The sequence below is a fragment of the Stenella coeruleoalba genome (assembly GCF_951394435.1).
Source record: "Stenella coeruleoalba genome assembly, chromosome: 2".
In the NCBI taxonomy this organism is placed as follows: Eukaryota; Metazoa; Chordata; class Mammalia; order Artiodactyla; family Delphinidae; genus Stenella; species Stenella coeruleoalba.
The window spans coordinates 3,057,797-3,082,269 of NC_137147.1; the positions used below are offsets into that span (position 1 = coordinate 3,057,797).

Consider the following 24,473-nt stretch of genomic DNA (forward strand, 5'->3'; position numbering starts at 1 on the left):
TTTTACTAAGAAGTGAGAGCTGCTTTATTTTTTAATAAGGTGCTCAAGGATATTTGGAAAGAGTTTTCCAAGAAGCCATCCTGCCACGCCAAACAGAACTCTGAACCGTGAGCCAGGGCCTGGGTTCCCTTTTCTCCTACAGCCAACAGTTCCTTCCTCGAAATGTGCTTCCTTGGGCTCTGACCACGATGTCTGTCGTTCTTTCCACCTAATCATGAAAGCATGGGTCTTTCTTCCTTACAAACACCGTCCATAACTCTCCTGCTCCACGGAATTCCCCAAGTTAAAACCATCCTGCACAGCTTTCTCTAGATGCCCCCAGAAAGCCCTAGCGGTTACTCCACAGTCTCAAACAGCCCCTCCTAGGAGACGTACTCGTTTCCAATGTTGTTACAGACACACACGTCCTGCACACTAAAGTCCGTTTCCTTTTTATTCTCCTGTAATGCCGAACCCAGTGCCATGCACATAATGACCGTGACAAACAGCTGGGTACAGACATGAGCAAAAACAACACCGCTGCTCCTACCCAGACAGGAGAGTGGACTGTGCGTCTTACCGAACGGAGCTTTTTGCACTAGGACTGGGTGATCCGGCCAATACACGGAGCAGACCGAGGCCAGGGGTATCGACAGCCACCACAGGGCGCACGCTGAGGTAAGGCTTCCAACGTCCGGGACAACACAGTTACCCGAACACCTGCCGCCTCTCCCTCTGGCCTCCCTCCAGAGCGCTCTCCTCGGGACGGGACGGGCAGAGTGAGTGTCTAGCAAAGAAAACCTGGCTCCATCACCCCCTCCAGCTTAAGGGCTGTCTCCAAACTCCCGCAACCGCGGTCACCACCTCCCTGCTCGGGCTGGGCCTGGCGGCCCGCTCTCCACGCTCAGGTCCTGGCGAGGCCCTCCCCGCTGCCCAGGCGTCGCTCCTGGCCCCCTCGGCTGTAACTCCGTCCCTCTGCCAACCCCGAGGGGACGCCCCCGCACAGGGACCCGTAGCTGAGGCGCCTGCGAGGTCTGAGGGTTGCTCTGAGGACGTGCGAAGACCCGAAGGGGAGGAGCTCTACGTGTGGGTGTGCGCGCGCGCGCACGTGTGTATGTGCGTGTGCGTGCGTGCGTGTGCGTGCGTGCGCGCGTGCGCGGCACTGAGAGCCGGCGTGCAGCCGGCGCGAGGCCGAGGCCGACGCGGCCCCAGGCGCCCAGTCTAAGGAGCCCCCCCCCCCCCCCTTTATCTGAAAGAGCTGGAAGCCATGGAGAGCGTTCGGGCTGGGCGATGACACAAAAAGCTTTCCCTTTTTAAAAGGCCCTCAGGCTCAGGTGTGGAAGCCGAAGGGCCCACAAGAAGGCTTTTCTGGTTGTCTAGACAGGAAGTCAAGACCCGGAAGCGGAGGCGCGTGGGCGGGGGTTGTCTCTGGGAACCCGGGCTCCCGCAGATGGCGGATGGTGGGACGAGTCACCGATGTGGCAGGGAAAACAACTAGAAATAAGCCCAACTGTGAAGGGGCTGCGGCGCCCGGGTGGCGATTCCACACGAACGAGGCGAGGAGTCGGAACTCAACGCATCTCCCGCTCCCTCCACGGCTGCTTTATCTGTATCACACTAACCAGTAGCTGAAACCCCATAGCGGCACGCCTTTCCATCAAAGCAGTGTGGTACTGGCGTAAGGACAGACATGCACATAGATGGATGGAACAGAATTAAGAGCCAAGACCACTCAGTGGGAAAAGAACAGTCTCTTCAACCAATGACGCTGGGACAGCTGGGTAACCACGTGCAAAAGAATGAAATGGGGGGGGAATCCCTACCTCACACATAAACAAAAATTATAAACAAAAATTAACTCAAAACAGATCAATGACCAGTCATATTCACGACCTAAATTTAAGAGCTAAAACCATAAAACTCTTAAGAGAATACAGAGGTAAATCTTCATGACCTTGGATTTGACAGTCGGTTCTTAGATATAACGCCAGAACCACAAGCAACAAAAGAAAAAACATAAATTGGACTTAATACAAATTTAAAACTTTTGTGCATCAAAGACACACACACACACACACACACACACACACACACACACACAAAGACACTTTTTATTAAGAAAGTGAAAAGACAATCCATGGAATGGGAGAAAATATCTGTGACTTTTGTAATAAGGGTCTAGTACCCAGAATGTACGGGCAATATCAGAGATACTGGAGGAATTCCAAGTCCTGCTCCAGACCACGGCAATAAAGCAAACATCACAATGAAGCAGTCACGTGAAGCATTTGGTTTCCTAGGGCATATAAAAGTCATGTTTACACTATACTGTAGTCTATTAAGTGTGCAATAGCATTACGTCTAAAACAATGTACACACCTTAATTAAAAATACTTTATTGCTAAAAAATGCCAACCATCATCTGACAGCACAGGGTTGTCACAAACCTTCAATTTATAAAAACAACAGTATCTGCAAAGTACAACAAAGTGAAGTGCAATAAAACAAGGTATGCCTGCGTTAAGAACTCCAACAACAGAAAGACAAACACCCATTTAAAAAACTGGCAAAGGGGGCTTTCCTGGTGGCGCAGTGGTTAAGAATCCGCCTGCCAATGCAGGGTACACAGGTTTGAGCCCTGGTGCGGGAAGATCCCACATGCCGTGGAGCAACTAAGCCTGTGTGCCACAACTACTGAGCCTGCGCTCTAGAGCCGGCGGGCCACAACTACTGAAGCCCGCGCGCCTAGAGCCCATGCTCCGCAACAAGAGAAGCCACTGCAATGAGAAGCCCATGCACTGCAACGAAGTGTAGCCCCCACTTGCCACAACTAGAGAAAGCCCGTGCGCAGCACCAAAGACCCAGTGCATCCGGGGAAAAAAAAACCTGGCAAAGAACTTGAACAGACGTTTCTCTGAAGATATACAAATGGCCAATAAGCACATGAAAAGATGCTCAAGATCTTTAGCCATTAGGCAACATGCAAATGAAAACCACGATGGCATAACACTTCACACCCACTAGGGTGGCTATAATTTAAAAAAAAAGAGAAAAAGGAAAACAAGTGTTACGGAGGATGTGGAGAAGTTGGAAACACGAGTGCACACAGCACTCACCGAAAGCAAACTGCTTGAGGGCAGGGGCCCTGCTGTGTCCCGTGCTGAATCCCCAGCACCTGCGATGGCGCTCAGCACATAGTAGGACCTCAGAACGTACCTGCTGGATGACTATGAGTGAGTGAATCTACTGAAGGGAAGCCTGCAATGTGAAAGAGAATGACCATTCAACCGGCCAGTCGGGGCGACGGACTTTCTGTCCTAGAACCACAGCCCAGTTTGTCCATAACCTCACGGAGAAGGCCCCAGCGCAGATTGACACTGCTGTGACTTACTTGAAGCCTCAATTGGCCATACTTTGGCACTATGCCAAGGTTGAGCTGGTCCCTCCAACCCCTGCTGAGATCCCTACAGCTATTCAGAGCTTGAAAAAAATTGTCAGTGGTGCTCAAACCGGTAGCTTCAAACAGCTCACAGTTAAGGAAGCTCTGCTGAATGGTTTGGTGGCCACTGAGGTGTGGACGTGGTTTCATGCCGGAGAGATCACAGGCATGTGTGGCATCATTGGCTATGATGTTTGAAGACCAATCTTTCACATGTGATTATATTTGCTTTATTATTTCGGTGTTCTTGGACCATGTATGAGCAGACTGTTTTTTGAATAAAATAAGGCAATGTGTCAAAAAAAAAAAAAAGGAAGGAAGGAAGGAGGGAGGGAATGAAGTCAGGGAGGGAGGGAGGAAAGAAAGAAAGGAAGGAAGGAAGGAAGGGAGGGAGGGAGGGAGGGAGGGAGAAGGAGAAAGGCCAGATGAAGGGAGGAAGATGACTCTGGGAGAGAGAATGTTCCCTCCCACTACAGAGCCCATCCTCTCCCTCTGACCACACCGTACTGCTTCCGGTGCGATCCGGAGCAAACCAGAACAGTCCAGAGAGGTTTGCTCTGTGATGCAGGGCTCAGAGTGGATCAAGTGAAATGGGAAAGTACAGACTTCGCACTACTGTCTTTTTTAAACCATGTGTGTTCTGACCCCCGCACCCCACCGCCGCCGTAAAGATAGATGTCTAAAAAGAAAGATGAAGACGAGAAGCAGACAAGGTGGCTGTCTCCCTGGGGCCTCTCTGGGTCCACTCCTGTGGGGACTGGCGTGGCCTCCTCTGTGTTTCCGGTGGGGTCTTTAGAACGTAGGCGGGTCCTGGACCAAGTGGTAAGCAGGGCCTCCTTCCCACCTCACCACCAAAGCCCCTTCTCACCTGTTTCTTTCCCCTATTTTACCCATTTCCTTCTCTTTTGCCAATTTATGTCTTTTCTCTTAAATTAAATCTTAAATTTGATATTTCATATTAAGAAGAGCGATAGTTAACAAAGTTAAGTTCAGTGCGCTCACATTAGAGTTATTTTGGAAGCTACTGCTAGGGTCTAAGGCAGCTCTGTCCAGTAGAACTTTCTGTGAAGTGGGAAATGCTCCCTATCTACTGTCCAGCAGGGAAGCCATTGGCCACGTGTGGCCACTGGGCACTTGAAATGTGGCTAGTGTGACCAAGGAACTGAATTTCTCAATCTAATGTATTTTTCATTAACTTAGACAGCCACGTGTGGCTAAAGGCTAACTAACCTCTTGGATAGCACAGGTCCAGCACTTCAGAGCCACCAGGTACCCACTGCGCAAAACCAGCTTTAGGTTGGAGCTAACGCCCCTTTAGAGCCATCCTCAAGTTCATGTTTAAAAAACACTTATGATAAAGGAAAACGCACAGTCTTCCAACTAACAAAGATTTTCTTCCTCCCACCCTTGGAGAGTTAAATTTCTAGGCCGGTTCTCTCACTCCCCCAGGTGGAGAAGACGAAGATGACACTGTCGCCGGCGTTTGGGAAGCAGCCCTTCCCAGCATCAGCTGTTCTCAAACCTGAGGGAGAAGCACGGCCCGGGGAGTCTCCGCTCCACATGACAGACTGACAGCAAGACGCAAGGCTGTTACCAAAATGCTGGGCCAAACCAGATGGCATCACTCCCTGACCTGGGCAGGTGCCCAACATTCAAGGAAACACTGAAGACTTTCTCGAGTTGCGATCTGTCAGAGGAATTTTCCCTGTGACTTAGGAAAATGTCCCCATGACATGCTGGTGCAGACTGACTCTCCCAGCTCCCCACACGCAGGTGGAAACCTCGCCACCACTGTGGGGCAGGGCTCAAGGCTTGCATTCGCTCGGAGCTGCTTCCACGAACTGGAACAGTTTACATGATTTCACGTAAGTCGCTTGAAGGACTCTTTCTAGAATTACACATCATGTAACGGAGCTTTTATTTAAGAGGGACAGGGATGCTGACTGATCTTATCTGCCAGCTTACCTGCTACACACACGCCACATCCAACACGCACTCAGGAACTCCACAATTTAATGGCGATCCTGTGTTTGCTTAGATGCTTTCAGACATCTGAGTTCCACACTCAAAGCTCCAGGTGCCTCTTTACAAGAATGTGCTCCATCTTGTCCCATCTATTCAGCGGCTGCACGTGTGACTGACTGCGGGGGCGGGCAAGTTACTCCCAAGTCTCCTGAATGTCCAAGCTCAACAGATGTGACACTTCACAAGTAACAGAAAACAGTGCTTCACGAGTAAGGACAATAGCATACTCTTTATCTTACCAGTGCTTGCACAGGACGAGAGACGCTCAAAACAAACCTTTCTCTCTCTCTCACAGGGAAATAAAAGTTGTCCAAGGCACTATACATAATAAATAGTTGGTGCAGCAAATGACTGCTATTCAAACTGAAAATATGGAAAAAATACGCTCCAAGATGGTGAGAAAAACCTGCCTTTAAATTTTAGAAAAAATGAACTTGAGTTGGAGCTAAAAAGATGAAAGATTCAGATAAGCAAGAAAGAGGATGGGAAAAAGTATTCTACAACAGTTCTCAAAGTGGGGTCCCTTAGGCCCCTTCTGGGATCTACTATTTTTATGATAACACCAAGACACGCTTTGCCTTTATAACCTTTGTTATGTTGATTTTTCACAGGCTACCAGAGATGTGGTATCAGAACAGACTGAATGCAGGCGCAGACTTGAGAGGCCAGCTGTCTTTTATTAAGCCAGACATTAAAGAGATTTGCAAAAATATAGAGCAATGCCATTTTTTCCGTGAACTTTTGTGAATAGTTTTCTCATAAAAAGACTCTAGGGCTTCCCTGGTGGCGCAGTGGTTGAGAGTCCGCCTGCCAATGCAGGGGACGCGGGTTCTTGCCCCGGTCCGGGAGGATCCCACATGCCGCGGAGCGGCTGGGCCCGTGAGCCATGGCCGCTGGGCCTGTGCGTCCGGAGCCTGTGCTCCGCGACGGGAGAGGCCGCAGCAGTGAGCGCGTACCGAAAAAATAAAAAAAGACTCTATTTATGTTAACATGTAATGGGTGTGTTATTAGATGAATTAATGCATATTTAAAATTTTTCAATTTTAGTTTCTAATATGAAAAACACCTGAAAGCTACAGCCCACCTAGATCAGAGCTCTTTGGGACCCTCATGAATTTTGATGTCCCTTTTGTTTCAGCAGCACTGCTCTTCTCACGAACACGTGCCAGGCATGATTTGCAAGCAAATGCACATGCTCTGTGGAGGGATCTTTCTAGAGCAGTGGTTGCAACACGGGGCCATTTTGCCCTTCTGGAGACACTGGGCAACGTCGAGAGGCACTTTTGGTTGTCACCACTGGGGGGGACGGGGAGCTACTGGCATCCAGTGGGGCTGACCACGGATGCTGGGGAACATGCACAGGACCACAGGGCAGCCCCACAGGGAACACCTGGCCATGGTGCTGAGGGTGGGCTGCCGCTCAAGGGCAGCGGTGTCACCTGTGGGAGACACTCAGGGCCTATCAAGCGTCCAGCTTGTAGCGCAGGGCAGGAGTGGGCGCCAAAGAGGGGGCGGCTCAGGGAAGCCTCACTCCCCCGAGGACAGTGAGCTCACGGCACCTCCGGACCCCAAGTCCTTCCAGTCAGCAGCGGACTGTCCTCTCTGCAGAGCCATCCTTCCTGAACACCGTGGCTCTAAGCAAATATGATGCGGACTGATTCGAAGAATGGCAATTAAAAGCAGGGAACTCCCATTTCCTATAAAATAATTACGTAAGAATTTCAAAAAAGTTTTTTTTTTTTTGGCTGCGTGGCATGTGGGATTAGTTCCCCGACCAAGGATCGAACCTGTACCCCCCACAGTGGAAGTGCAGAGTGAACCACTGGACCACCAGGGAAGTCCCACCACAAAAGTTCTTAAAGTACTATTCCTTTGAGTCCTCTCTGTGTTTCACTGGAGTCCAGTTCAGGGTTGTACTGGAAAAAGTCGGGAAGAGAACGATGGAAAAAGCGGCATGGGAGGCCCCCAGTGAGAGCCTGAGCTCAGAATTCAGCCTCCAGACAGAGGCTCTTGGTGTTTGGGGACAGGAGTCGGGGACTCTCTTCTCGGGAGGGGACAGTCACGGCCGCCTCCCCAGAAAACCCACACAGCAACACAACCACTTCCTCGTCCTCCTCCAACTCACTCAGCTTAAAACGCCTGCTACAGAGTCACATGACTGGAGAGTCAAAAAATGTTTCATGGAAAGGTGTCTTTCATAAAAACGTTATTCCCATTAACATGTAACGGGTGTTACTGTTATTACTAGATGAATTCGTAAATATTTCTAAAATTTCAGTTTAAATTTCTAAGACACAACTCCACCACCAACACCGATGAGACCCCAGCAAGACTTGGCTCCCTGTCTCCGGAACCCTGGGGGCAAGGGGCCAGGGGAATGTAAACGGATAGGTCATAAAGAGAAAGCAAAGTTATCACTAAAGGTGGAAGGGGTCAAAATAAGCTAACAAGTTGGAGAGAGGATTGTTCAGCTTTCCTTTCAGCAACAGATATTACATAAGAGTTGCTGTAGAGACTTTCAAACAAAACTGAGCTGAAGCAGGATAAGTAAGATACACAACTGGAGAACAACACACAACGACCTTTAATGTGCTTACAACGAATCACTTTACAAAAAGCGCGAACACTTTTTAAAACGTAACTTTGGACACAGTACACAAATTAAAATAACGGTATCAAAACCCACGGCTGCATGGTCTGATCCCCTAAAATGGACTTTAGGACTCTCTGAGCAATTTACTAGGATTCTAAGTGTGCATCCAACGAGCCTAGCTATGTTTCTACAGACTTGAGTGTTGTACCGAGAACAGCTGCTCAAAGATGAGTTCCCTCTGTCCATCTCCACAGTTTTCCAAGGTCAAGTTACCTGTGAGCCCATTTGCATCCTCACTCCTTAAAAGTGTCTTATGAAATAAACCAGCAGGATGTACTGGGCGGAAACAGATTCCCAGGACACGTATGGATAAGCAAGTCAAACATTAGACATTCTATTGGAAAGAGAAAAAAAGCAAAGAAAGATGTTCCAATACACATCGTTCAAGGAATAGAAGTTTCTACCAAAAGACAAAAGTTGTGCAGCAGCAGTTACGACTCTTAATGGTATTCTGTTACATGGGAAGACATATCCTGCCAGATATCTTGCAGGGAAAACTTTCAAGAGAGGTCACGCCTAATCTATCCCATAAACTTAAAAATGGCCAAACCTGAAACTCACCAAGTCGTTTTAGGGAAGAGGAAACAGGGCCACAGAAGTTAGGTGCCATCGTTTATGGCCATCAGGAGTCAGCATTTTATTCACTAAGCCCCTGGCTGAAGCACTCTATCCTTTACTGCAGGACTTCTTGCTAAAAACCCATGCCATCAAATGTCCCCCTGTTCTAACCACAAAGTGGTCTGCAATGTTAGCCACCTGCTCCTTTGTTTTCCTTGAGGCCAGATTACCACCGGCCAGGACTTCTGTGTAAGGACCTTCCCCACATTTGAAGGGGTGTATTATTTAAGTCAACCGCAGGCCAAGTTCTTTAACGTTTTCTCTGTTGGGATTACTTCTCTGCCCCGGATGAGCACCTACTCTGCACCTTTCGGGCTGGGCAGCCCTGGATGTGCTAACTGTCCTAACAGAGGGGTGTCCACAGGGTAACCTGAACCAACGCTGACTGTGAAGGTGACGCGACATCAGAAAGGTTTGAAAAGCAGCGTGGGAACTGCAGACCTATGTGAACGGTTCAGGTGAAAATATTCGAGTTCAGAGTAGTATCAGCAGACAGGAGAGGAAGCGAGTGTGTGTAATGGTCTAATTCACCTGCGTGAGTCCATCACACTTGGTAAGGGGGTGGGACTAGAAATGAAGAACAGAGAGGAACACTGAAGTGAGAGAGACAATGGAAAAGCAATGGTCAACTCCAAGTTCAAAGGAACGGAAGTGCCTCAATTTGTGCGCCTGCAAAATATACTCAGTGATCTGCCAACTGTCGTGTTAATATGTTGCCTCTGGGATCCTGAGGAGGAAGTAGTGAAGGGCCCAACATTTCAGTATTTTTCAGTGGTAATTTCAAGCTCTGTAGCTCCAGCTCTTAGACAGTAGCGCTAGAAAAGATACAAAAAGACAAGTGGGGCATCACACTCAAGGCACTGCAGCCCACACCTCAAGAATCTTAAGCAACTGACCATCTAAGAACCCAATCCACCTTAAACACACATTTTACTTATCATTGGCTTTGGTATCTTTGAGTTACTGAGAGGTTTTCTTCAGATTCAAACTTAACATTTTCCCATCCTTACAGCCAGGTTCTTTCCACTAAAACAGGAATAAATGAAACATACACGCTGATTTTTGTGTGTGTGACACGAACAGTGAGAGACAGGTATGTGAGCAAGAAAGGTTCGGGGGAGCACTAGGAAGTCTAAGCAGTTTTAATGCAAGATCAATAAACCAAAAAAGGGAAAAGGAAAGGCATACACCCTTGAGCAGCAACTAAATTTCATTTAAATCAATTTAGTCAAAAGAGTGACAGGGAAGTAATCAAGTCAAATGCAAGAATGCCACAGTAAAGCTTGACTGCCTGCTATAAAGAAAGGGCAGGGAAAGACTGGCACAAAAATATTGATAATTAAGGAACCTTTCGGATTTCTGTTTTTTGCTTTGGGGAGGGCAACAGATTTGCTGGAATAAACCACCTCCTGAAGAGGAGGGAGGCTTAGAATGTACCAAATGATAAGGAAAAGATAACCTGGGGCTTAAAAAAAAAAAAAAGAAAAAAAGGCTACTGCAGATAATGGTCTTATCTGCCAGACAGAACTGAACTCTACTCTAATTTGGCTTATAGGAAAGGGTCTGACACTTGTAAATTACTGTCATCTGTGATAAGAGGAAGGACTTCAACAATCCAGCTCTGGAGAACTATGACACCAAATTAAGCAGCTTCTCTGCTACCAGTGATTCAAAAGGGCCTATTAGCTCTGCCTGGGTCCATGCAGCTCCTAGACCCGTAGCCCAAGGTCCTCCAGTTCAACAACTAGTCACAAGGAAGAAAAGGCAAAGCCAAGTGCTGGCTCTGCAAATGCTATCAAAGCCCAATCCCACCAGGTAGACACAATCCTCATGGAGCATCCCAGCTGTTTCCTCAATGAGCCCAAAGGCAAGAAGCAAAAGTGGTCAGAATTGGCCACTACAAAGAAAAAAATGTGGAAGATGATAGAAGATTGCACAAAAATAGCAAAACTAGATAAGCCAAAATATACCAACATTGTTGGGGAAAGAGGCTAAGGGGAACAGACATCAACAGAGAAAAGCACAGGGCACGAGCAGCAGAGACTGCATCCAGGAAAGCAAGGGTGACAGGAGAAAGAGGCTGAGCTGCTGAGAGACAGATCCGGCCCCTTGTAAAGGAAGAGGGAGGATGGGAAAACTAATAGGAACTTGAACAACTCCAGTATGAGAGAGCCCCTGAAACCAGTCTCCACAGGAGGGCTGCTAGATTTGAGATTTGGGGGGTGGGGGATGAACTTAAAAATACTAGCAGCACAGATACGCACAACTTTCATTAAAACATTTATATTTCCCCAAAGGCGAATAATACAAACCCAAATAACTAAAATGGAGGATTATGAAAGACACTAGAAAAAAATCTCATACAGGGAAACATTTTAGAAGACCCTAGGTTTTCTCACCCTCATTTTTTCTACCCTAAGTTAAAAGGTGTTCATGAAAAAATGTAAAGTGAATATTTAAGAATAGTTACCTCTGATTCTATTATGTCTTGTCCTTCTTTTGAACTTTTTCCACTTTTCCCTGCTTTTGGCGATTCCTGGGAAACATAAAGCAGAATCAATTAAGCTTCTCAATTTTTAGACTGCTAAACATCAGATAAACCAAAATGCAGTTTTACAAATAGTTATACAATTTAACAATGACTTTTGATAGTTTTAATCAATACCATCAAGAAATTCTACATCGTATGGTTTAGAGATACAATATCGTGATGCGACACCCACCCACCCAAATTCAGATTCTCCTTGTTTTCTTCGTCTGCATTATGTGGCACTGACAACTTTAAGCAGAAACAGGTAAACCCACATTTATACAGCGCTCTCAGCATCTTGAAAGATCCACACCACATCCCTTTTTTTCCTTCCCACCCTAAACCCTGCGAGCGAGGATTTCTGGGGTGATTCTGAAACGCTACAGAGCTCCACCTGAAGCAAAAACATACCCCCCCCCCCCCCCCCCCCCGGCAAATGCAAACGCAGCACACTCACATGCATCGCCGCCGCCGCCACCCAGGATAATAATAGTATTTCAGAGCCCCAGAGCGTCCCTCCGGAAGGCAGACGATTCTTCCTAAGCCTTAAGCGGAGTCCGTTCGCTGCCCATCTCCCCGGCCGGGGGTCCCTGATAGGCGCCTGCACCCTCACCCCTGGAGCCCCTGCCCAGGCGTCTGCGAGGCTGGGTCAACCACCTGCGCGGCCCCACCTGCCCCCTCACGCCCACCGCGCGCGCTGCCCCGAGGCGGGCACCCACGCCGCCCCCCACCTTGGCCGCCACCAGGGCCATCAGGACCCCCGTCCCGGCCTGGGCTCCGCGGCCCCGGCGCGACCCGCCGCCCCCGGCCCCCACCCCGGGAGGGGGCAGAGAGCGCCCCCGCTCTCGCAGCACCCCTGAGCCCCGCCGGGCCCCGCTCCCGGGCAGTTCCCCGCCGCCCTCCGCGCGGTTCCTTGCCCTCCCCGCCCGGCCAGTCCAGCGGCGCGGTACCTGACTCACTTTCTCCTTCTTGTTTTTATTCGGCATGGCTGGTGCGGACCACCGCCGCCGCTCCCGCCACCTGCCCCCCGCAGCAGCAGCTCCCCCGCCCCGGCCGTCGCGCCTCCCCGGCCGCCGCCGCCGCCGCCGCCCGGGGACTGAATCGTTCGCTCGCTCACGGTTCTCCTTTCCCAGGCTCGCGGCGGCGGCGGCGGCGGCGGCGGCGGCGGCGGCGGCGGCGGCGGCGGCGGCGGCGTCTCTCCGCCCCTCCCCCGGCCCAGCCCGGCCCGGCCCGGCCCTCCTCTCCCCCTCCCCCTTCGCTCCCCAGCCCTCTGCCGCGCCCCGCCCCTAGTCCGCGGTCCCGCCCCTGCACCTCCTGCACCGCCCGCACCGCCCCCGCGCCGGCCCCGCCCCACCGCCCTCCAGACACCCCGCCATTGGCCGAGGCACCCTCACGTGCCCTAACGCTCTCCTGTATCCCCGCCCCTGCGCGGCCTCGATGTCCCCCGCCGCGCTCCGGCTGGAGTCGGTCTCAGGTGGAGCGGCGGGGGCGGTGGCGGCTGGGTGAGCCGAGCCGAGTTGGGGGAGGGAACCTGGAGCTGCAAACTGAGGCGACAGACCGGGGACCGCTGTGGAGGTTCGGGACGGAGAGAGCAGGGGGCAAGTGAGGCGTGGAACAGGCACGTTTGAAACGGATGGCTACAACTTCTGCAGCCGGCGGGGTGCGAACGCCGACCTCTGGCCTCGTACCCTCGCCGCCGCGGCGCTTGCCGAGCTCGAAAGTGCCCGGTAGCGGCTGAAGAGGCCAGTCAGCCACGCGAGCGGCGATTTCACGGGCTCCCGCTAGGCCCTACCTACTGAGGCTGCCCCGCCTACTCCTCCGTCGGCCCCGCCCCCGATGTCCAGCCCGCCCTCCGAGGCCCGCCTCCTCCTTGTTGGCCCCGCCCCGCAGATCAGGCTCCAGCTTCGCCAATGGGATTTTATTTTCTTCTTTATTTTGGTTTGATTATAAACCATGTGAGGAAACCTCTGCATCATGACCAGGAGTCACGTGATTTCCTTCGCCTCGCTCATAGCTCTGGGGAGATGAGTTTTCCAAGGAAAGAAGGCTAACTGTTGGATACACTACTTCCACAGTCTGTCTAGTGCAGAAATACATTAGGTGTTAAGGCTCCCAACAGTGAGCGGATTTCACATGCGGGAAGCATTGGTGTCTCACCTGTGATGATTAGGTGCTGAGTCTTATTGGGCACTTAGAAACCACTGTGTTCTCTTAGGCCCCAGTTTTCACTCCTAAAAGGCGCCAGGCAAAGCAGTTTGATTATTCTGTGTGGCTCTGCCATGGGAAAGCTAAAAGAAGAAAAAAAAGATCTAAAGTGAGTAGTGTCGCGTGAGGTCCTGAAAGTGAGTTGTGCCTGCAGGTGTCTGAATGTGTGCTTTTAGAAGAATATCCTCAGGTAAACTGCACAGGCTCAAACAGCTGTTTGTGCAGAAGAAACGGTTTTTGATTAGTCTTTTAAGTGGGTTAATAGTTTCTCCAAAACAAATAGTGAAAAATAGTGGGGGGCGGGGGGGTAGAGCAATGCCTCTAGTTAATAACATTTCTTTTTTTTTTTTTTTTGCGGTACGCGGGCCCCTCACTGCTGTGGCCTCTCCCGTTGCGGAGCACAGGCTCCGGACGCGCAGGCCCAGCGGCCGTGGCTCACCGGCCCAGCCGCTCCGCGGCATGTGGGATCTTCCCGGACCGGGGCACCAACCCGCGTCCCCTGCATCGGCAGGCGGACTCTCAACCACTGCGCCACCAGGGAAGCCAAACATCTCATTTTTAAAATAAAATATATGCTGACAATTTAATAAACCCAGTATAAGTCTGTATCAAAAAGGATAATTCTGAAACTATTAGTTTATGACCATGGAGCTCTAAGGGGGCTCAGGGGCTTCCCTGAGACAAGTTTATGCCACCAGTATCCATTCATTCAACAAACATTTGTTGGATGCCCACTGTGTGCAAAGCCCAGTGCAAGGGATTCTGTGGGGAGACAAGGCACGACCCTTGTCCTCAAGCACTCCACGTCCTTGGGGTGGAAACAAGAAAGTCAGCAATCGCGAGGCGTGACGTGCGACATGACAAGTCTACAAGGTCTGGAGTGAGAGTGGTCTGGCTCATAAGCGTGAAAGAACACAGGAGTATTCTGTTATGGCCGGAGTTGAGAGTGAAGGAGCGAAGACTTCCGATTAAGACTCGTACTCCTTGGCGAGAAATTGGACTTTGTTTTCGCCTCTGGTTCGGGGTCACTGGAGGCAACTAAGCTGGGGAGTGACTTGCGCATTGTGCTTTAGAAGACACTGTGGCAGGAATGTTGGGGGAGGGGAACAACCAGGATCTAATTATGGTCCAGATGCCTGCCAGCGAGGCATCTCTGTGGCAATAACAGGAGGAAGGATCAGAAATACACTGGAGGCCGACTTGCTCAGGTGGGAGAGCCAGAATCAAGGATAAAAGGCTGATGCTCGAGTTTGTAGTTTGGGCAACATCGTGACGAGGAAGGGCCACGAGTGGAAAGCAGGCTTTTGAGGGAATGTGATTTCAGTTTGGGGACATGTTGAGTTTGAGTTGCATCTGCAACATGCCAGCAGGGGTGTCTTAGTTGGCAAATGGAGATGCAGATCTGACACTCAGAGTGTCCGTGCATGTCAGGGTACGTATTTATCAGGTCGGTTTGAGTTTGAGGGAAAGTATAGGACAAGATACCAGAAAAGCTGCCTAGTTACTACCCGATGACCTTGACGCCGCAGCTACCAGAGAAATTGGAATCAACACCATCACCTGGCACATGTGTTCCTTAATGGCCACTGAACTGGTTTTCGTTTGTCCACATTAGAGAGGGCCATCCCATAGCCAGTGTTAGCCAACAGTTAGTTATAGAATGTTCACGGGGGACCCGGGGGACCGTGCAGTGTCCTGGCTGCTGTGGCGTTTACAGGAACACTAAAGGCAGATGCAGCTCCTGCTCTCAAAAGAAGGGATTCGAAGTAGGCTGTCAAAGGGCCGTAGAGATGCTGCGCACACGTTCCTACTCAGCATTTGTGCATGTGTGTGGTGAGTGTGTGCACGTGTGCCTGAAGGTTACCTCTCCTGAGATGCCCCACCTGCCGCATTCATAAAGACACTGCCCATACTCCACAGAACCCCTTTTCTTCAGACACCCCCGGCCCTTCTGGAACACTTCTCTGAGATGGCCCCTGGTAACCTAGAAATGCTTTTCCCACATCCGGCTTCTCTGTACAGTGGATGGCTTCATTTGTGCCCCTGAGGTCTCTCTCAGGCTCAGAGAGGTCCCAGAGGACTTAGGTGTTTGGCTGCACTGCAGTCGTCAGCCATAGGACCGCAGAGTCCTTCTGCCTCACTCGGGGGGGCGGGGGGCGGGTAGGCTGGTGCAGAAAAGCAGGGCAGAGAGAAGATGGCTCCGACCTGGAATCGGCCGTGGTGCCCCTTTGTGCGTTCACCCTCAGGAGTGCTTCCCACTCTCTCACCTTCAGAGTCGTCTGTGACGCAGGGGCCTCACCCTCACCATCTCCTCTGAGGCTGGCCCTGCCTTGGTCCTGCCTGCCATGCTGCTGCTTTGGCCTCCCTGACCCAGAGCTCCCTCTGTCGGCTCTCTGGACATCAGCCCGAGTTTCTCATGTCCTTGCCCCTCTGGGCTCTCTGGGCCTTGAGGTGGTCTCGCATACTTGGGCTTTCAGCTGAGCTTCCTGGGGGAGTGATCACGTCACAGGCATTCTGTGTTTCCCAGGCTCTAGTGTTTGTTGAGGAGACTGATTCCCCTGCTTCTGTGGTTCGGCTCATGGTCTCAGACTGTTGTACAACCTCCCACTGCCTCTCTTTGCGTGTTGTCTCCCCCTCAGCCTGGGGTGTGCTTACAGGCCCTCTACTCTGCCCACTAGGCTCCCAGCCTGTGCTCCTCCCCTCTCCTGGCAAGGGCTGCCCATGGCCTGGACTGGACAGTAACTTCAAGGCTACCCCTCAGGCCTTCCCCACCCTAGGAGTTCAACTCATTTACTCCCTTACCGTTTCCTCCCTTCATTTCCAGAGAACTGTCATTAAACACTCATTTCTTGTTGAATTTGGATCTATTTATTCACGCACTACAAGTTTGCCTGCAGATTTGGGGTTGAGGGGCGGGGAATCAATTTCAGTCAGATTACAATAAAATGAAGTATCTGTGTGGAGTGCTGACCACGGAGCCTGGCACATAACGAGCACTCCGTTTGGTTGCCACCAAGGGGACCATGATTTGATATGAGGTGCTATTCAGTTCTGAGGATCCAAGGAAGCCCCCCAAAGTCACCAACTTAAGACCCAAGGGCACCCAGAGTATTCCGTTAGACTAAGAAAAGCCTCTTACTTAGCCCCTGAAGAGCTTTGATAAGTGCCATGGGCCAGTTGGTCCCACCAGCTGGGAATAAATACCACCCAATTCTGCAGGGCATGCCTGGAGTACTTTCCCCATGGAAGCCAAAAGGTGAGATATTTATGAAGATTTTAAAAACTTAAAGTTTTGTAGATTGCTCTAAAACAATCTATGAAAGTCATAAAAAGTTCTAAAAATATTTTAATAAATTTCATAACTGGTATCGAAGAAAAATGGGCAAACAACACAAAATATTTCATTTTCATGTAAATACAATCCCTTTCTTTTTTCCTCCTAAGTCCCTAAGTCCAGTGGAGGAGATAAGACAGGACAGAAATAACCAGAGGTGGAGAGAGGAGAACACGGTAAGAGCATTAGAGACCCAGGATTAGGAGGTTTCAGAGAGAGGAGGGGTGACGGGCACAGAACGCTTGCAGGAAGGCAAGGCGTTGGTGAGTAGCTGCAGCGTGCTCAGTGCTGAATTTGAGCTCTTGTCCTAAGTTTGGGGTTACTGGCTTTAACAGGGAGGAAAGAGATGGCCCTGTCAAGAAGGTCTAACTAGAAGTAAATGAATGAAGGATCTGTGTATTGAGGCAGGCAGGGGCCAAGCAAAGGACTGAGAGAGAGCAAAGCACGGCTGGGGTGATGGCTTGGGAGCCGCCCCCATTCCTATGCCTGCCTGGGCAGAGGGAGGCCGTGGTGCTCCCAGAGCCTGCCAGAGTCACTGTCAGAGCCCTGTGTGCAGGGAGGGAGGCCGGGAGAGGGCCAGGGAACCAGTGATGTGTTCCTTGGATGTCCCGTTCCAGGGCATGGAGCAGGGCAAAGAAGGGTGTGTGTGTGTGCTTGGGGGGCTGGTGCTCTGGAGGGGCCTTAAGTGGACAAACCTTGTATTGCAGAGGAATGGGAGACTTGGAATCACAAGACTCCGGTTGACGTGTAGACTCCATGTGATCTTAGCTCAGACCCTCTAAACCAATGGTTCTCAAAAGGGGGTGATTCTGCCCCCCAGGGGACATCTGGCAATGTCTGTAGACAGTTCTGGTTGTCACAACTGGGTGGGGGGTGGGTGCTACTGGCATCTAGTGGTTAGAAGTCAGGGATGCTGCTAAACATCCCACAGTGAGCAGGGCAGCCCCACAAAAAAGAATCCTCCTGCCCCAAACGTCAACACTGCCAAGACGGAGAACCCACGGTCTACACCCACGTAGGATGGACATGATGCAACCTGCCCTGCTCCCTCCATGGTTACTGTGAGCACCATAGGAGATAATGGGCCGAAACTGTGTCTACAGACTTCGTTTAAGAAGAAATTCTCCATCTGAACAGAACTCTACAGTTTGCTGAATGTACTTACACACACACACACGCACACACACACACGTTGTTGCCATCTTTCTGCCCTTTACACAGAGAAAGAGAAAACCTCAACTGTGCCTTAGAGAGATGAGAGCAACACCTTGTCTAGTGAGCAAAATTCCCTTCTAGGTAATGACTCTGTCCTGGGAGACCTGAAAAGACTGCCTTTCTGCACAAACCGTGGTAATTCCCTCACAGGCAATGACTCCGTCTTGGGAGACCTGAAAAGACTGCCTTTCTGAACGAACCATGATCCAAGTTTTAACTGAGAGGTAATGAGACTGACTTTCAAAACAATTTTTTTAATTGTAAAATACACATAACATAAAATTTACTGTGTTAACCGTTTTAAAATTACCGTTCAGTACTCTTAAGTATACTGACATCCAGAGTTTTTTCACCTTGCAAAACTGAAACAACTTCCCATTTTTCCCTCCCCCCGGTCCCTGGCAAGCACCGTTCTACTTTCTGTTTCTATGAATTTGGCTACTGTGGTTACCTCATATAAGTGTAATCACACAGTAGTTGTCCTTTCGTGACTGGCTCATTTTATGCATAACATCCTCAAGGTTCATCCATGTTGTAGTATGTGCCGGAACTTCCTTCCTTTTTAAAGCTGAATAATAGTTCACTGTGTGGATATACCACGTTTTGTTTATTCATTTATCCCTTGATGGGCACTTGGATTGCTTCCACCTCTTGGCTATTGTGAATAAGGCTCTTATGAACATGGGTGTGTAAATATTTCTTTGAGACCCTGCTTTCAATTCTTTTGGGTATATACCCAGATGTGGACTTTCTGGATTATATGGTAATTCTACTTTTAATGTTTTGAGGAACTGCCATACTTTTACCATAGAGGCTGCACCATCTTATATTCCCACCAACGGTGCACAAGGGCTCCAATTTTTCCACATCTTCACCAGCACTTGTTTTTTTCCTTTTTGACAGTAGGCAACCTAACTGGTGTGAGGTGATATCTCACTGTGGTTTTGATTTGAATTTCCCTAATTATTAGTGATGCTCAGCATCTTTTCATATGCTTATTGGCTATTTGTGTATCCACTTTGGAAAAATATCTAGTCAAGGGCATTTTTCAATCGGGTTGTTTGTTTTCTTGTTGTTGAGTTGTAGAAGTTCCTTATATATTCTGGATATGAACCCCTTATGGATATGATTTGAAAATATTTTCTCCCATTCTATAGGTTGCCTTTTCACTCTGTTGTGTCATTTGATGCACAGAAATTTTAAATTTTGATGTAATCCAATTTATCCATTTTTTGTTGTTGTTATTGCCTTGCTTTTGGTGTCATGTTCAAGGGATTATTGACAAATCCAGTGTCATGAAGCTTTTCTCGTATGTTTCATTCTGAGAGCTTTATAGTTTTAGCTCTCTTATGTTTAGATCTTTGATCCGTTTTGAGTTAATTTTTGTATATGGTGTAAGGTAAGTGTCCAACTGCATTCTTTTGCATGTGGATATCCAGTTTTCCCACAACCATTTCTTGAAGAGATTGTCCTTCCCCTATGAATGGTCTTGGCACTCTTGTTGAAAATCATTTGACCATATATATGAGGGGTTATTTCTGGGTTTTCTATTCTATCCCGTTGTTCAATATGTCTGTCTTTATGCCAGTACCATAATGTTTTGATTACTGTAGCTTTGTACTATGTTTTGAAATTAGGACATGTGAGACCTCCAACTTTGTTCTCCTTTTTCAAGATTTCTTTGGATTGCTCAGGATTTCTTAAGATTCCATATGAATTTTAAGGTGGATTTTTGTATTTCTTCAAAATATGCCATTGGGATTTTGATAGGGATTGCATTAAGTCTGCAGATTGCTTTGGGTAGTTTTGATGTCTTCACACTATTATGCATTCCAATTCATGAACACAGGATGTCTTTCAATATATTTGTGTCTTATTTCTTTCAACAATGTTTTGTAGTTTCTACTGTATAAGTCTTTTACCTCCTTGATTAAGTTTATTCTAAAGTATTTTATTCTTTTTGATGCTATTGTAAATGGAATAGTTTTCATAATTTCCTTTTTGGATTGTTCATTGTTAGTCTATAGAAATGCAACTGATTTTTGTGTGTTGATTTTTGTATCCTGCAACTGCTGAATTCAGTGATTAGTTCTAACAGTTTTTTTTTTTTAAAGGGAATTGTTAGGGTTTTCTACATATAAGATCATGTTATCTACAAACAAAGGTAATTTTACTTCGTCCTTTCCAATTTTGATGCCTTTTTTTCTTACTTACTTGCTCTGGCTAGGACTTCAAGTACTATGTTGAATAGAAGTGGTGAAAGTAGACATTCTTGTCTTGTTCCTGATCTTAGAGGAAAACCTTTCAGTTTTTCACCATTGAGTATAATGTCAGCTGTTGGCTTTTTATACATAGCCATTATTATTGTGAGGTAGTTTCCTTCTATTCTTAGCTTGTTGAGTATTTTTATCATGATGGGGTGTTAAATTTTGTCAAATGCTTTTTCTTTGTCAGTTGAGATCATCAGGTGTTTTTTCCCCAATATTCTGTTAAGTGGTGTATTACATCAATTGATTTTCACATGTTGAGCCATCTTTGTAATCCAGGAATAAATCCCAGTTGGTTGTGGTGTATATGGTCTTTTAATGTACTATTGAATTCCTTTTGCTGGTAGTTGGTTGAGGATTGTTGCATCGATATTCATCAAAGATAATGGTCTATTGCTTTCTTTCATTATAATGTATTTGTCTAGTTTGGTATCATGCTGATTTCATACAATGAGTTTGGAAGTGTTCTGTTCTCTTCAATTTTTTGGAAGAGTTTGAGGAGAACTGGTGTTAATTCTTCTTTAAGTGTTTGGTGGAATTCACCAGTGAAGCCATCTGGCCCTAGGCTTTTCTTTGTTGAGAGGTTTTGGTTACCGATTCAGTGAGACTGCCTTTTAGAATGAATGCTATAATTTTTACATCCCCCAAATTTCCCCTTCAGAAGAATAGTCCTTCACTTTGGAGGAGTATGTACCTTTTATAGCTATGTACTTTTCTCAGAAGATTTTTAAAACATCTTTTTTGGAATAATGAACTCTACAGACTTTAATTTTTTTTTTTTTTTTTTTTTGCCATAGTTTGTTTTCTTCTTAAAGAGGGGAAAAAAAAAAAAAAGAAGCAAACCCAGACATTACTCTCAACTTCACCACATTTGACATAAAATGACTTTTGGCGTTTCCAGATACCAAATCCACACTCAGAAGGTAGAGGATTTGCCACCCTTTCAGGTATTTAATAGAAGGTGCTGCAGGCTTATAACAGTATGAGTTCTGACTCACAGTAAATTAAATTTAGGACTCATGACAGATGGGTCCCTCACATGGTTAGCTCCCAGGTTGAGGTGTCTACAGCTGTGAATTCCTGGGCAGGACGGAGAATCCATGCAGAGGGTCCTGCATGAATCCCAGTTCTGCCACTTGCTGTCTGTGTACCTTGAGCAAGTTCACTCATTTTCCATTCACTCTTTACTGAGCTGCACCAGCTATGTCTTGTTCGCTTAATCACCCCGGGGCTCAGCTTCCTCATCAACTGAGTGGAGATAAAGATGCCCCACCCCCCAAAGGGCTTTGTAAAATAAAGTTCCAAGACAGAGTCTGGTCAGGGCTTCACAGGCCTGCGACCTGTGCGGTTGGGCTGGGCCCAAATGCAGAAGGCCGCAGGCTTTGTTTGATGCTCAGACATTATCTTCTTGAAATTATTAATATTTTTGAACAAGGGGCCCCGCGTGTTCATTTTGCACCGGGCTTCACGAATCATGCTGCGGTCCTGTGTCTGCTGCATGGTGGGGGCTGCTGTGGTGGTGGAGGAGGTGGTCGTCCTGCCCTCTCTGTACCACCCGGTACCCGCCGGTCCTCTCCCACCCCTCCCCTTGGAGCCCTCTGAGTCCTGAGAGGCTTCCTGGGAGGCACCTGCACTCCGAGCCACGGCATATACACACCAGGTGTCAGATGCCCGTGGGGTCCCGGAGCCCTCGTCCTGCCTGGGGTGGGGAGGACTCAGACCCTCTCTTTTCATTGCTCTGCTTCCCAGTTTCAGAGCGGGGCTGCCTCTCTGCCTGGGGCTCTTGGGGTCTCACAAAGGTTTTAGGGAAGAAGAGTTTCTGACTGTTACTTTCCTCAGGCCACGGGCATGAGTCCGTGGGAGCACATCTGGACCGTGGCATGACAGTGGCTTATACTGAAGTTGGGCCTCCTATGTACATGCAAAATGGAAACGATCATAGCCATTCCTCTAGACTGTTGTGGAGCTTAAATGATATATGAACATGCCTGGCATGGGGTTAGGAGGTGCTTAAAGAACTCCGCAACAATGCCAATACGATCAGCTGCCGTTTAACCAATTGTGTGTGTGTGTGTGTGTGTGTGTGTGTGTGTGTGTGTGTGTGTGTGAATCAGTGACTTCCATTGGAAGCAAGATACAAATATTAAAAGCAAGCTATATTTTAATCCATCAAAGCCATTCTATAACCATTTCAACAGCTTTTTCCTTTAAATATGTATTTGTAAATATTTTCTAAATTATAAAAAGTTGAAAAAATAAAAATGGTATAAAGAACATCCATATGCCCTATACTCAGATTTACTTATTGTTAGTATTCCACCCCATTTGTTCTATCTATCTATCTATCTATCTATCATCTATCTACCTATCTACAGACATAATTTTTGTCTGAGCCATTTGAGAGTAAGTTGCCAAGATTATGATCTTTCTCCCTAATACTAGAGTTTATATTTCCTAAAAACAAGGGTATTCTCTTACATAAGCACAATGCATAAATTTACATTGATACAGTATTGTAATCTACTTCCCTTATTCCAGTTTCGTTGGTTGACCTAATTATACCTTCTAGAGCATTTTTTCCCCCTCCACTATAGGATCCAACCCAAGGTCAGGTATTGCATTAAATTGTCATGTCTTGGGGCTTCCCTGGTGGCACAGTGGTTAAGAATCCACCTGCCAATGCAGGGGACATGGGTTCGAGCCCTGGTCTGGGAAGATCCCACATGCCATGGAGCAACTAAGCCCGCGAGCCACAACTACTGAGCCTGTGAGCCACAACTACTGAAGCCCATGTGCCTAGAGCCCATGCTCCACAACAAGAGAAGCCACCGCAATAAGAAGCCTGCACACCGCAACGAAGAGTAGCCCCGCTCGCCACAACTAGAGAAAGCCCACGTGCAGCAACGAAGACCCAATGCAGCCAAAAGTAAATAAATAAATAAATAAATTGAAACAAAACAAACAAACAACAAAAAAATTGTCATGTCTCTTTAGCCTTCTTCAATCTGGAATATTCAATCTAGAATATTTCTACAGCCCTTTCTTTCTTTTTTTCTTTTTTTTTTTTTTCTGTATGTGGGTCTCTCACTGTCGTAGCCTCTCCCGCTGCAGAACATAGGCTCCGGACGCGCAGGCCCAGCGGCCATGGCTCACGGGCCCAGCCGCTCCGCGACGTGTGGGATCCTCCCGGACCGGGGCACGAACCCGTGTCCCCTGAATCGGCAGGTGGACTCTCAACAACTGTGCCACCAGGGAAGCCCATCTTTTTTTTTTTTTTTTTTGATATTCACATTTTTAAAGAGTACAACTCCCCCTTCCCTTTTTAAAAGTGGTACATTCCTCATTTTTGTTGTTTGATTTGCTTGAGGTTGTGCATTTGATTTGCTTGAGGATTGTGCATTCTCGTGTCTTTCTTGGAGTAACACACTGGAAGACAGCAGTACCATCAGATTTTTTTTTTTTAATAGGATACTACTTTATTTATTTTATTTTTGGCCACGCTGTGCGACATCTTAGTTCCCCGACCAGGGATCGAACCCCTGCCCCCTGCATTGGGAGTGCAGAGTCTTAACTACTGGACCACCAGGGAAGTCCCAGTACCCTCAGCTTTTAAGTGATGACTCCAGATGCTGGTCTGAGTCAAACTGAGGAAGCAAGAGGAAGTTTTCTCTGGGTGAGCCTAATCTCCCTCTGTGCCTTTCTTTCCTACTTAAATAACCCTAACGCAAACCTGATCTATGAGAAGACTTTCTAACCATTCACACCAAGATAGAAATAAGACCATTTAAAACCCTCTGTGTGCTTTGCCTCTTTCATCCCTGATGAGCTCTGTCCCAAGCACGCTCACAATATTGATTCCTTGGTTCCAACCAGCAGGAGGCACTCCACGCTAACTTGAGCGAAATACGGAGGTTTATTGGCAGGGTCCTGGGGGACACAAACACGAAACGAGGGTGGCCTGGGTCCCCACAGCAGGAGCCCTGGGCAGTCTCTTGGGTGCCGGATGCAGCACCCAGAGCGTCAGTCTCTGCGGGACGCAGCTCTGGCTCCTCCACCGGGGTGCTCCTTTTTGGGGTGCAGACTCTCTAGAGAGCTGCGGGAGAAGGGAATGGGAACTGTGTTCGACAGGCAGCCCGTAGTCCCCTGAGTTACATGGAACTAGGGAAGGAGGGTTCCGCAAAGGAGAAGATTCAGGACAAATGGAAGAA

The 24,473-nt window shown here is 48.3% G+C and overlaps 2 protein-coding genes across 8 annotated transcripts in view; one reads left to right on the plus strand and one right to left on the minus strand.

Moving 5' to 3' along the window:
* The window catches only part of PPP2R5C (protein phosphatase 2 regulatory subunit B'gamma), a 132,157-nt gene extending 119,771 nt beyond the window's left edge, over nucleotides 1-12,386 (minus strand). For 4 of the 7 annotated variants that reach the window (XM_079914251.1, XM_079914252.1, XM_079914245.1 and 1 more), the window contains exons 1-2: nucleotides 12,195-12,386; nucleotides 11,185-11,250 (exon numbers count right to left, since the gene is read on the minus strand). In XM_079914251.1, coding sequence (XP_079770377.1) covers nucleotides 11,185-11,250; nucleotides 12,195-12,230 — 102 coding nt within the window. In that variant the 5' untranslated portion in view covers nucleotides 12,231-12,386. Of the gene's footprint in view, nucleotides 1-559; nucleotides 1,036-11,184; nucleotides 11,251-12,194 lie in introns of those variants that run through there. The other 3 variants (XM_079914253.1, XM_079914249.1, XM_079914255.1) reach the window with 2 other exon arrangements.
* On the plus strand, nucleotides 1,430-3,715 carry LOC307181830 (ATP synthase subunit g, mitochondrial-like; the record flags this gene model as incomplete). The annotated part of the gene is made up of 2 exons (XM_079912742.1): nucleotides 1,430-1,439; nucleotides 3,237-3,715. 2 exons carry the CDS (start codon nucleotides 1,430-1,432, stop codon nucleotides 3,614-3,616), a joined length of 390 nt encoding a protein of 129 aa, XP_079768868.1. The 3' UTR covers nucleotides 3,617-3,715.
* Nucleotides 12,387-24,473: the final 12,087 nt, after the last annotated feature.